The sequence below is a fragment of the Achroia grisella genome, unplaced genomic scaffold (assembly GCF_030625045.1).
Source record: "Achroia grisella isolate CSIRO2021 unplaced genomic scaffold, CSIRO_AGI_Agris_v1 utg840, whole genome shotgun sequence".
In the NCBI taxonomy this organism is placed as follows: domain Eukaryota; kingdom Metazoa; phylum Arthropoda; class Insecta; order Lepidoptera; family Pyralidae; genus Achroia; species Achroia grisella.
This window is the reverse complement of record NW_026713038.1, coordinates 1474009-1488346: the sequence shown is the minus strand read 5'-3', so window position 1 is coordinate 1488346 and position 14338 is coordinate 1474009. Positions and strand designations below refer to the sequence as shown.

Below are 14338 nucleotides of genomic sequence, written 5' to 3'. Positions count from 1 at the left end.
CCACATTACTAACAACCCTCTTCCACCAGCCAGTTTGCCAGTTTAGTTACGTTACTTTCAATGTTTTGAGGATGACTGCATAACAAATTAAATTTTAAAATTTATAATAAGTAGTAGTTTCTTTAATTAATAAATTTTAATGTAATTGTAAAGTACTTAGTATATATATTACTCAGTACCCATAACACAAGCTATGTTTACCGTGGAACTAGATGGCGCTGTATTAATTGTCCAGGGTTACTTATTTATATTAACGGAATAGGGTTTCACTTAATCCTTGTAAAAACATTGATTAAGATTTACGTTGTTGTTATTAATAATATACACAATCATTATTTAATTACATATATAAATGAAAATGCAATTTTTATACTCAAAAAGTTTATTACAGAAAATCATTCTGTCAATAGAAAATAATATGTGAAAAATGCAAACAATAGGAATGTAAAATGTAACAATTAAATTTTAACTGAATCATAAAGTGTGTATTATTTATAAACAATGAGAGGAAGCATCTTAAAGCTTACATATCTATATAATTTTGCAAACTACTGCACAAAAATTTTGAATACTTAGTCACATAGACAATAACAATCATGTTGTATGTTATATTTTGACGTAATATTCTGGTCCCACAACAAATGCAGTAGTTACAAATATATCAATTATTACAAAAAGCGAAAATTTTATGGTTAATACATAATATGCTTACATACTAAACATTATAGAAAATTTTCATATACCGTCAACAGTCTGAATTTCTTCCTTGTGCGTTCACTTCAAAAAGGCACTTGCAATTATTGAATTGTTTGTATTGTGCAGATAAAAGCTACAAACTGGCTTTCTACATAAGGAATAAACCTTTATTCATAACAACAAAAATCTACATAAACATTTTAATTAGTGTTTTGTCGCAGACTTTCTATTAGGTAGGAAAAAAGGACAAAACAATTTAAAATCACAAATGAGTTTATTCGACATATCGCTTATATGAATAAAGGCATATATGATAATAACTTTATCGACACATACAAAACTGAAGCTTAGGAACTACTTTTTAGTAACAAATAAATTTCTATATATACCAAATTATCATAGAGATTAACAACATAGATCTATGGTTGGAATTTATAATTCCGATCAATCCGATCAACTGCTTTTTGTTCTTGTAAAACTTGTAACTTTTTTAATAGCTTAAAAATGAGTGTTTTACAACAGAAACAAGCATATTACAAAATAACAGTAAAAAAGTATATTGATCAATTTTGAAAAGATACAAAGTGACTTCAGGCACATTTTTTAAATTGCTGAATATCTCATTCTTTTTTAAAGCTATTTTTAATTACATACTATATCAACAGGTGCAATCTAAAAATTATAATTTCTAATTCAATATATAAATTTATAGTTTTAACAGGCCCGCAAATGGTTTACAAATGTGTGTTTTACTTTTAGCTGTTTAACAAATTTGACTATATATCAGTAAAATTATATATAACCATAACGTATATAAATATATATTTAACATAACATTTTGCATTTGATACCTTTACCTTGCACCTTGTATAAATTCTTTCGTTATGCAAACATCGAGATATGATCCCCTACATGATATAGTGATACAAAAATATTTATATAGAAGCATAATAAGGAGACCTCTTAAGCCTTGAGCACAGCCTTGGCAGCTGCAACAATGTGCGGTGCCGAGATGCCGTACTTATCGAGAAGCACCGCGGGCGGACCTGAACGTGGGACTTCGCGGACGTACACGTGCTTCACGGCGATATCGCGTTCGAGGGCGACCGCAGAGATGACAGCCTCGCCGACGCCGCCTGTATTTATCGAGTGGTATAAATAGATGTAATAAAATTATTTTATAGTTACATTATTTCGAAACCATCGTGATGAATTCTTGGTGTATTTCCTACGATGGGCTAACTGAGCTGAGCACATACATGCTCATCTATCATCCATATATATGTATAAATATCTCCACTGTTGCCCCGCCAGCGTAAACCGTTAGCGCAGACTGGTGCACCATTCCATTATCATCTATGGAAAACGTCGTAGTCACAGAACAAAAATAAAAAATCTGTGGTCTTAGAATAAAAAAAAGTATGGAATTTGATCGCGACGAAGTCTACAGTCAACAATATTTCTGACCACCCCATCTGGGGAATACTGTGAAGGTATAGTAATACTGGAGTTATGTTTTACCAGCTTGGTAGTGATCTTCTACGACGACTACATTCCCACCGACAGCGCGCGCGTTCTTCACTATCGCTTCTTCATCTAGAGGCTTGATGGTGAATGGATCCAATACACGAGCCTCTATGCCTGCAATTTGTTTTTTAATTAGCAGCTAGATTAGGTAATAAACCATCTATTTGATAATGTTCATATAAATTCCTATCGTATATGTATAGTTGAATAACAAACGTACAAATTTAGCATCTTTAATTTCAGAAGACATCAAATATATATGTATATATAATATAAGGGACGAGTCGTGGGCATGTTCCTAAAAATAAATTTGAATATAAATTTATATACAGTATAAGTATAAATGTTTGTATTCATCTGGGTATTTTTATATAGGTATATTATTAGGTAATAATAATAAAACCATTCTGAAATTACAATTATTTTTAACTAAATTATATATTTTAACAATGATGATAATTTTAGTGTGCCTTTTGGCATAGGCCTCTTCCAGAAACTTATATTGGCTCGTTTCGTTGTGTCGTGTCGTTCTACACTATATATCAACATTAAAAAAAAAGCATTTATTGTAATTAATTACCATTGGATTCTACATTAAATATTAATACTTAAAAAAACCTTAAATTAAATATTTGTATAACTTATTCAGGACAAGCATTTGTTGTTACTAAATATTGAAAATTGTTTTGGAAAATTGGCAAAAAATATAGAAGTTAATACCTTCTTGCTTAAGCTTATCAGCGGCAGCAAGTGCCTCATGTAGTGTGACACCGGCGCCCACTAACAGCACACGGTCCTTCGGAGACTCGCGAACGACTTTAGCTTGGCCAACCTGTCGGAAGACACATTTTATATCACAAGCCACAATATTTATTTATATTAGAGTAGTATTTTTTTATTGAGTGTGTTGGGCTGTTTTTCCTAACAATTATAAAATATATTTCTATTTTTCCCAATTATTCAATAACAATAGTGAAAATATAAGGTGTGACGGCAGTTTGTGCATTGCTTAGTAGACAATTTATTTTTTTAACTTATTATCTAATGATAACACAAAGAAGAAACACATAGATTATGAACTTTTACTTTTACGTATACTTAGCTACTTTTCACTTCAGATGTGAAACCGTATACACACACTATATGGCTAGCAAAACTGGCTTATACACACAATATCTTGAGTCTATATTAAATTAATTAGAAAAATATTAAAGACAATAAGTAGATAGTACCGGTCAAATCAGAACTTATATCTTATACTCAAAAATAAACATGATTATATCAAACCTCTAGAACACACATTATTTGCAAGTATCTAAGTAATTGTGTCTCATATTAATCATATAATTATATATAATATGATTAATATTATATGTTATGTATTATTAATTAATATTATATATAAGGTTTAGTAGTTTTTTAATCTGACCAAAAATCACAAATTTTAGGTTATCAAATTTGATTGAAATACAAAAACTCTGTTTAAATTTTATATTTTCTATTGCGTCATTGGTTATGGAAATATATGACAATGTCTATGAGTACATTCATCTGGAATATAAGTCGTGAAGGTTTACAAGTTTACTTACTTTGAACACTTCATCGTTGGGGTATAGTATGGCTGTATTAGGTCGCGAGGTACGAATGTAGCAGATGCCCTTAGTGTTGGCAGCTAGTTCAACTGCACGCTCCGTCGATACTGCGTCTCTGATAGGAAAAATTATATTTATTTTTTTATATGAAGTTTGAGTGAATAGACGTATTTAGACCAGATATGAGCATACGTCACTTATTATTAAGTAATATATATGCCGTAATAAAATAGTACAATTATTAATTTCATGAATTCTTTTAATGTATAATGATTGCCAATTTGTTCCACAATATTTTACATTTATTTAGATAATAAAAAGTGAATAATTCAGTAATTTCATTAAAAGAGTGTATTAATTATAGTATTATTTAGACTAATTGAATATATTTACACTTTTTAGTAATAGATTCATTGGCGAAAATTTCGACTCGAATACGAGTCTATTATATTTTTGAACAATTCTAATGCTTTTGCTGCAGCCTTAGTACATTATCAGACCATTTGGCAGCTTATGGGTTTACTTAACCATGTCTGAAATAGGAGTATGCAGGACTTACGAGGGGTAGAACACAGTGGCGGTGGGCACAGAACGGAACAGCGCCAAGTCCTCGAGTCCCATCTGTGAGGGTCCATCCTCTCCGATGCTGACCCCGCAGTGGGAGCCAGCCAGGTTGATGTTCGACTGGCTTATAGCGCCCATACGGATCTGTAGTAAAAATATTTTACTTTACTAATCAAATCAATAATAATTAATACATGAAGGGCATTGTTATATTGTATTTTTTACATTGCACTGAATAAATTTTTTTCTTTCTTTCTTTCTTCTTCTTTTAGATGCTTACCGCTGACCTACCGTCCAGTTCAGTATACAGATTCAATTGAGGAGAACTGGCAAGAAACTCAACTGAATTTCTTTTTTTTTAGACCTAAGCTAAGCAGAGCTTGTTATAGGTACACATATACAAATGATGCAAAAACTTAAATATATATTTATTTGTAAATACATACATGATATACATAGAAAACACTCAAATTGATACAGATTAACCAATAGTGACAATAACTCTGAACACTTCACACATTGCCATAATGTTAATATTTAAATCTTTAAAAGACCCCAACTTACCTGATCGAAAGTTCTGGTGAAGAAAGCTGCGAAAGTCGAGGCAAAGGCCACGGCGCGATCCCTGCAGGCGACGCCTGTAGCTACACCCACCAGGTTTTGTTCAGCGATGAAGCATTCAATGTACCTGTGGCAAAAGTCCAAATATTCTTTTCAATGTTTTTATGTTATAGATTTTAAATTAAAAGTTATTAATTAACATTGAAATAAAAAGTTATTTTACATTATCAAATATTTTATATTTTAGTCTTATAAATTTATGTATGAAACATTATCATTCAGTGATAATTGTGAAACGCACATGTAAATCATATAAACCATAAATAAGAACACATATATTTTTTTACCATAATTCCCATGAAAAATAACATGTACTACTACTAACCTCTCGGGGTAGGCATTGCGCAGTTTGTCACTGAATGTGGAGTTCTTTGTATCACCGTCCAATGCGATCACACTGCAGAAAAAAACATAAGATAAAATATATACATAGAACATACTAGAGAATAATTTATATCTCTATGAACATAAATTCTATAAAAGCAAGCAGTCCAGATGTCTCAGAGAGTAGTTTTTGTTTTTTTCTAGCATAAGGTCATAGCACAATCATATTAATACCAACAAATAAACGAATAGATTTTTTTTTATTTATTGGGAGGTTTTAGGCTATTGTGAGGTGCTAAGACCTGTAACACTGACTTGCATAGATCAATGTGCTGACCCTTTTTCAAAGTTCGCTAATAAGGGTATGGGTCTAGGTACATAAACAAGAATTGAGGGATATTCTTAGGAGCGACGGTTTTATCTCCTTAGGATACAGTGTACTATACTTTCCAAAGGACATTTTTCATTAATGCATGAGCGGGCTACCACCACATAAGATGGTTTCCATACAAACCTAACAATATGATAGAACGATATAAGAAACTTGGATGATTTGATCATTCTCATGCGTGTGGTAGAAATTTATTATTTTCTATAAAAATTGTTTACTTTTCGACTAGTTATTTTTTCGAACTGCGCGAAACGCTTTTCTGGTGTTTACAGCTAGCCGAACGATAGGGGGCGAGTGCAGATGGCACTCCAAACCTGCGGAAGAATTTACGGAAGGGCTGAAGGCCTAATCCTGCATGACGGATACGACTGTATTCTGAGGACAACGCTAGGGGGTTCGAATCTCGTCTCACGCCGTCGTAATATTGATTCCCGTTTGAATTGGACGGAGGATCAATCGATCGATGGGGCTAATCGAGGAGGTCCTTTGGTGATTATAAGACTAGCCGTATGCTACTTTTTCACTGTATTTACAAAAAAAAGCACTGGCTGAAAACGAATTGACTATATTTTCTACACAATATATTTATTTTTGCTGTATAAAATAAAATTATGTGTATGAATGTTACTGCCCACATCGGCCGAAGGCGGTCGCGTGAGTACGACAAACACATTATTCTAGCACTTGTATGATTGAAATACACATTGGTGCATCACATAAATAGATTACAAGTGCCAAATCGGGGATTGTAAAAATCGACGGGATTCGAACGCGGACCTTTCAGTTACAAAGGACGACAACGGTTGACTACACCACGGGAAGAATATTATCAGTTGGCAAATTTCCGAACACTTTTTGTGTTACGACGACGCAGGCTCCATCTAGTGAGTTATATATAACTACTTGGATGAATGGACAGTTAGTTACATTAGAATTCGATAGATGGCGCTTTTTATTGATCAATGGATCTATTAAAGTACACATCCTTTTTAGGAAACCATGCTAAACTATTTTCGGTAGCCAGTAGTTACATTCAGTATTTTATGCACGACTAGCAACCCGCCCCGGTTACGCACGGGCCAAATATTTGTTTAAATTTTAACATATTGCTGCTCCGTTTCTATTTGTTATAGAGTGATGTTATACAGCACTCTGGGATAAAATACCTTTCTAACAGTGAAAGAATTGTTTTTTATAATAATACATTATTGTGACAGATCTATACTCTATGGGTCATTTTTGATGCAATTATCTTCTTGAGGTGGAACTTCATGTACATATCTTATTAATATTAGTATTCTTTCAATAATGCCACACCAAAAATACTTGTATAATTCTTGGTGTGTAAAAAGATAGCCATAGATTACAACTTAGGTTGAGTCAAAGCGGAATTCACTAAATCCTTGAAGAAATTGCTCATAATCACTAGCATTCCATACACTTAGATTGTGGAATGAACTACCCGCCGAAGTTTTCTCGAGAGACTACAGCATGGGGTTTTTCAAGAAGGGTATATTAAGGTTTCTTAAGGGTCGGCAACGAGCATGTGACACCCCTGGTGTTTCAGGCATCCATAGGCTACGGTAACCGTTTACTATCTGATGGGCCGTATGCTTGTTTGCCACCTATGTGGTATAAAAAAAAACAACTTTTTTTTATTAAAGACGAGAGTAATATAGATAAACATTACAATTACTTACCGCAAATTGGTGTCTGCAATCTTCTTAAGCGCAGTACCGTAAGCCAATCGTGTAGCGACTTGGTCTCCAGGCTTGTACGAAGGTGGCGATGAGAGGGTGATGTCACCGATGTGGACTTTAGGGGCCTCGGCAGTCGGTGGCTTGGGTTTTAGTGTTACTGTGTTGTTCTTGATTAGAGACTGAAGGTGCTGTGAACACAGTATTAATCAGTGTATTATTAATCAATGCATAATAATCTTAATAATAATATGTGTGAAGTGTAATCTTTAAAATGATTAATAAATAATAATAATAAAATATAATTAATAAATAATTATAAAATAAAGTCCTTACTGCTGTCTGTTCCCTTGGATCCTTTAAACTACGCGACGGATTATAATACAGTTTTTAGTAGTAGATATAGTGTTTTAAGAAGAGGGTTTATAACACACCCGTGTGATGCATGGGCAGGTAGCTAATTTGTAATATATGTGGATTGAACCTGCTACCATTGGAAGATGTAATATTGAATTAAACCGCTACAGACATATTTAATTTACAGCAGATAATATAACAGCGCAGGACCGATCGTCGTGGAGATCTTTGGGGGAGGCCTATGTCCAGCAGTGGACGTCTTCCGGGCTGCGATGATGATGATGATGATGAATATAACAGAATTTGAGAAAGAATGTTTAAAAAAAGAAATAGAAAATTATGACAAACCTTAATAATCTTCTCTCCCTCAGCACCTAAAGCCTTTCCGTGCCAATTCTCCAGATCCTCAATGCCAGGGAAGCCACGTCCTTTGAAGGTCTTCGCCACGATTGCTGTGGGCTTCCCACTAGTATTGGCTGCTTCATCAAATGCTTTAACCAATTCGCTGACGTCATGACCGTCGACCACGAGCGAGTGAAGACCGAATGACTTAAGACGAGCATCATATACATTCAACTGAAAAGGATTAAGTAGGAATTAGTCAATAAATCTGTTTATTTTGTACATTTAGTCTCAAACTAAGAAATACATTTACATTGATTGGGCTACTGACTGTCTTACTAGTTTTCAAGTGAAAGTAAAAAAGTATGTGTTTATTAATTCGGTTGTTAATGTTGATGACTGTCACTTATAATCCGATTTGAAAGATTTATTTTATTTTGTTTGAAAGGGTATATACAGGTATATAGGTTACCTGATGCTGCAAAGAGGTGGGCTCGGACTGCCCAAGACGATTGACATCAAAGATGACCACGAGGTTGTCTAGTTTGTAATGACTGGCAAAATGCAGGGACTCCCATACACTGCCCTCAGCTGCCTCTCCATCTCCCACCAAGCAGTATACTCTGTAGGGAGAATATGATATCAGAGTGGGGGATGGGGACGGTTAGTAATGTGTATTAATAATCGCTGGTAATGGAAAAATGTTTGGTTTTGATATGGTAAAAATAGTACTTTATAATTTTCATGTATTTTTAGCGTCTAACACACACGTCATGTTATCTTTGCCAAAACAGAACCAATGTTGAAATCGTTTGTGTAATCACTAAAGTTTACTTGTTATTTTGGTTCCTACTCCATTTGCTAAGAACCAGTGTTGGAGATCTCTTTAGTCTAAACTCTACTCAATTAGTTACAATTAAAGTAGTATTTTTAATACAATAAGGAATAATTTACATACCTGTAAGGTGCTTGGTCAAAGTATTTGCCAACGTACGCCATACCGGCGGCAACAGCCAGACCTTGACCCAAAGAGCCAGTGCCTACGTCCACGAAGTTTAGTCTGGGAGTAGGATGACCTTCGAGGTCTGAGTCAAGTTTGCGTAAGTTCTTTAACTCCTCGACTGGGAACAGGCCTGCTTCTGCCCATGCCGCGTAGAGTATGGGGGCAGCGTGACCCTAGTATATAAATTTTAATAAGTATTTGGAACTGCAAATATGCTGACCCTTACCTAATGGACTTTCCATTTGGTAAGGGTCAGTATTAAGTAGTATTCAGTAATAATTGGCAACTATGTACATTAACATTATCACAAACATTATATTTTCACATGTATGTGGTTATACATAAGATATCATTTTCCTGAAGACTTTAGTCTTCAGAAAAGCATTGTCTTATGTATTACCACATGCATGAGAAAATGCTACAATTCCAAGCAAATTTAAATCTAATTCTCATCTTTTAAAACATAACATAGATTAAAAAACAAGCAGCCTACTGGCAATAATGATTAAGACAGAAAACCTATATACAACTTGAGATAATTTTTGTAAATCATATAATATGACATGACTATACCTAGACCATAGAAATAAATTCAAAGATTCCAGTTCTCCATTTGTTGTACAAATGAAGAAATCATCATAGTCATTTTGTAATTTTTTTTTATTATTATTATACATACCTTGGAGAGTACAAATCTGTCTGCCGACGCGTCTTTGGGGGCGGAGATCTTGTATTTCATCGTGTTGAAGAACAACACAGACATGATCTCTGCCATGGAAGCACATGATGTCGGGTGACTGAAAAGAATACGACGAATACGAGTTGACAACATATGATATTTATTATATTTACAAATAACAAAATAGATCGATGAGGCGAAAACTGTCCGTGTATCTGTTTATGTACTTTTTTTGTAATCGATGATAATAATAGAACGGTGAACCCGCCTGCACTACACTAGCACGGCACCAGTGCAGGTAGATAAGTATCAGATCAGGTCAGTAGTATATAGTATCCCATCATATAAAATCACTAGGAATTTAACATGATGGTTTCCAGGGGAAACTGTGGAGCTAGCAATAGTTATTAATCCACATTACTAAAAATTCACTCCACTCTGTGTTTAAAAATGAGTGGATGAATTGTGATGGCCAATTTTCACAGAATATCTCAAATATGGGGGGTATTTTTAAGATATTCATATTAATAAAAGTAAATTAGTATTTTTCTTTAATTTTTTTTGTTTACGTCAATTGCTATTATTAAATAATCTGTGAACAAATACATATTTAATTAAAAACATGCATATCTTGGGGGTCGACATTTTTAAGTCTATAATGATGTGACCTCCGTGATAATAATATAAATTTAACACGTCTAGAGCTTTCTTTTGATATGAAAAACATTTAGTAGTTAGTAATAAATAAACGTTAAAACTAGATGCAAAATACGCAGTATTGTAATGGTCATTTTTTTAATTAAATGAAAATGAAGTGGTGTTCCCGCCATCGTTAACAGTATATGCTGGTAGAGCACCAATGGAGGAAGATATAGTTATTTATCTTGATGAATTAACCATGATGGTATAAACTTGGGATGGGGTGGAGGTCATCTCGATAGATTGCTAGCAATGGGGCCACTAGTTGCTACTAATACTAGGCGACATTGCCCACCCTTAGACCACTGACAGACATACTTAAATATGTACTGTGTTGATACACATACATGTTAACCAGAAGAACACGAGGTCAAGACAAACAAATATATTTAACCATACAATTTTTGTATATGATATCATTGTATTGAATCGAAGCTGCGACCATTAGAAATTAAGGTGGTGTACTAAACCACTAGACCGTGGTCGTGGCTTATCAGATACAAAATATCAAACATCGAACAATTAGTAATACTTCGTATTCACGAACAATTAATTTGAAGCCTTTTATAGTGTTATATAAGGTTCATTTCAGAGAAACAATAGTTTATTTACATGTCATTCATTGCTAATAAATTGTATACGACAATTTGTAACATTTTAGATGGAATTAATCCTACCCAAAAAGATTTTTAAGCATGTCGCTATGCGTTTAAAGGAGATATAGTAGGTACAACATAATGATGCAGTTGTTCGAGAATCTCCTTTTAAAAGTCGGTTGAAAATATCATTATCTTGTTTATACAATTTAAATTAGTAGATACTTTACTAAGAGATAGTATAAATTTATCTGAATATGTCGTAATGTTAAATAACTCTATTATAATAATTAGTTGAATTATTTTTAAATCTAAATAAAGTGTAACGATGTCGATATTCATTTCTATGTGATTGATAGTCTCGACTGATTGTCATGAAGGTTAAATACAAAGACAAATAAAGGTCAAGCGTAAATCAATGAGTACGAATAGAACATAGAAATAATATTGTCCTCAGATCATTTTATTAAAAGCCAACCATCGACTACTGTGCGTGTTGATGTTGTAGTACAGTGATGACCGTTTTTAATGTAAATTACGTTGTCTAGTGTACTCTATAAGAATTTCATTATCAGTACTGTATTTACAGTCGTATTTAGTGAATTTCTCGTAAACCAAAATCATTCTAAATATTATTAATAATGAATAAATACTAAATGTGGTAGTTAGAGCCACTGTCAACGTCATGGTGAACGCAAACACTTGATATTCCTACATTTTGCGGGGTGTAATTGATCTGATTCAAATATATCCCACAAAATGTAGGCGTATTGAGGGCAGGCAAGGCGCGATCCTACCGCCGTCTATTCTATCGGTTTAGTAAATACTAAACTTTCTGGCTATCCAGTTTTTCCAACGCTGGATAGCCAGTCAGAAATATATACATAGATTACGTTAAAAATTAAGTTTATGTTGTATGTCACACTTTAATTCACGACCTTTTTGGGTCGAAGTCGTCTTATATTAATAAATACTTTAGCAGATTCAATTGCTAAAGCGAAACTTTAGAATAATCTATTTATTATTATTATAGAAATTAAATTCTACATTTCAGTGACTTAATGTTCGTAAATTCTAAGTAATGGGGCCTAGAGGCCCCACGATTGCCAGAAATTTACAATGTCATGTTGACCTCCAAGTAGTTCTCCCTGGAAGAAATTGAGGTTGATTCCTGATGATTTCTAACTATTAAATAGCTGAATATATATATACAATAAATAACAGTTAGCCCAACTGACCTAGCTGACATGACATAATAAATACAAGCCAGCAAAAAACTATATGACTATCAAATCAGTCAGTTGCCAGTCTATTAGTTATCATAAGCATATATAGAAAAAGGAATTTGTTTGAATATTCAATATTCATGGACGCAATATATTTTATTTATTAATGTTTATCAGCACAATTTCTCATTCGTAATCTACATCTATATTGACAGGTATATAATACTTAAATGATAATAATTACTAGGCAGATCTTTACTGCATACACTATTTATTTAGAGTAGGTATTTCACTTAAGGAATTGTTAATTATTTTTTCATATTGATATTTTATTATAAAAACATTTGATTTATACTATTAGCTATACAATTCATTATATGTATGTGCATTTATAAGGTAGACAGAACAAAATAATGCTTATTATTTTGTTTTGGGGCAAGACTATAAATAATGAGGATCTTTAGCTGTGAGATTGACATACATGAGGTCCCCTCTAATTACGATTACGGTTAATTCCTAGTAAATTCAATATTAAGGGCTAATTTATATGACTTCTCGTTCACCCTAATATGTTCCACTAGTGCCCCGGCAACATGTACAGTTAGCGCAGGATCCAGCATTCCATTATCATCCATAAAAAATGCATAATAATGAATTCTGCTAAAGGTTTTTTTAAAATTCACACAGAATTATTACACTATTGAATTCCATACAAAATGACCATAGCCCGGTATTTTTTAAGTTAGTTAAGTTTACATTTTTTTTACTTTTTAAACCTCGAATGAAGGTAATAGGGGAATTTGACTTTAACATAAACCAGACTACAGCATGAAATTATAACAAAAAAAAAGTATAAAATAAGGTTCCTAAATGGTTTTAATTAAATTTTACTTGTAAAGTCAGTATTCTAAATACAAGAATAATTTATAGCACTTTTTATTGTCCTTATGTTCCCACCAACATTACGACAATACAGAGTGCATTTTTTTTTTATACCAACTTTTTGCAAATAAATTTTTCGATAAAAAAAAGTATTAATTACCATTGTATACACTATCGTATATAGTTCCGATTTAAATCTAGTACATTAGAAGTTGGTAAGTACAAGTACTAGCTAAATATGTTTACCTTGACATTTCAAATCACGTGGATATAACAACTAACCTAAATGGATTATTGGAATACATTCAAATCGATAGGTATTATATTACTAGATACTACGAATAATATATCGACATTCAATAAAAAAAAAGAATAAATTACGGAATATTAATAATGCATAATTCATTGCGTATACGGTTATATCTCTCATGCATATGTGCATTATTATAATCATATATTATTATTTTTTATTGAACAACATATTATTTATAGTTAGCTAAACAATATTTCATTACACATAGTCAAATAAATACAGTTAATGTAGTCGAATTACAGTCTGTATGTGTAATAAAACAGAATAACCTTCGTAAGTCCTTCACTGAAAGGACCGGCAAAACGATTAATTTAAGGTTAGAATAAACATACCCGGATTTTGAGGCATTTGTGGCAACGATGCTATCAATTCTCAGCTTGTTAGCGATGTCTTGAAGTGCTTGAATATCTACGTTTTTGTCGCCTTTCATTTTAGGAGATATGTTGTGGAATATTTCTAAATGTGAATTAAAAACAAGTTCAATACCGGTAAACTAAATAGGTAGCCAAGCAAAACGTGACTGATTTGTGATTCTTAAAGCGAGTGAAAACAAGAATAGGTGAACTGACTGCGAATGAAGCTAAACTGACATTAAAGCGAAAGTTAGATGTGCATATGATTGAATAAAGAACTATAAAAGTATATTTAAGAATATAAAATCAATATTTGGAGATATATTGTATGTGAAGACGATATATTGAAAGAAATATAATATCAGAATACTATCGAAGATAATAGCTGTATGGGTTGAGTTCTTTTGCTTTACTCAGTGACGGTACAAAAAAAATAGAATACGATAAAACTGCATCTAAGCACTATTTTGTGTAGA

General features: G+C 32.8%; 1 protein-coding gene across 1 annotated transcript; it reads right to left on the bottom strand.

Annotated features, from left to right (window-relative positions):
• Positions 1-1347: 1347 nt before the first annotated feature.
• On the bottom strand, positions 1348-14057 carry LOC131852103 (transketolase-like protein 2). The gene is made up of 13 exons (XM_059202734.1): positions 13842-14057; positions 9794-9911; positions 9070-9287; positions 8584-8734; positions 8118-8345; positions 7416-7603; positions 5326-5397; positions 4944-5067; positions 4375-4523; positions 3813-3930; positions 2944-3055; positions 2218-2337; positions 1348-1832 (listed from the first exon to the last, which is right to left on the bottom strand). Exons 1-13 carry the CDS (start codon positions 13937-13939, stop codon positions 1660-1662), a joined length of 1869 nt encoding a protein of 622 aa, XP_059058717.1. The 5' UTR covers positions 13940-14057; the 3' UTR covers positions 1348-1659.
• Positions 14058-14338: the final 281 nt, after the last annotated feature.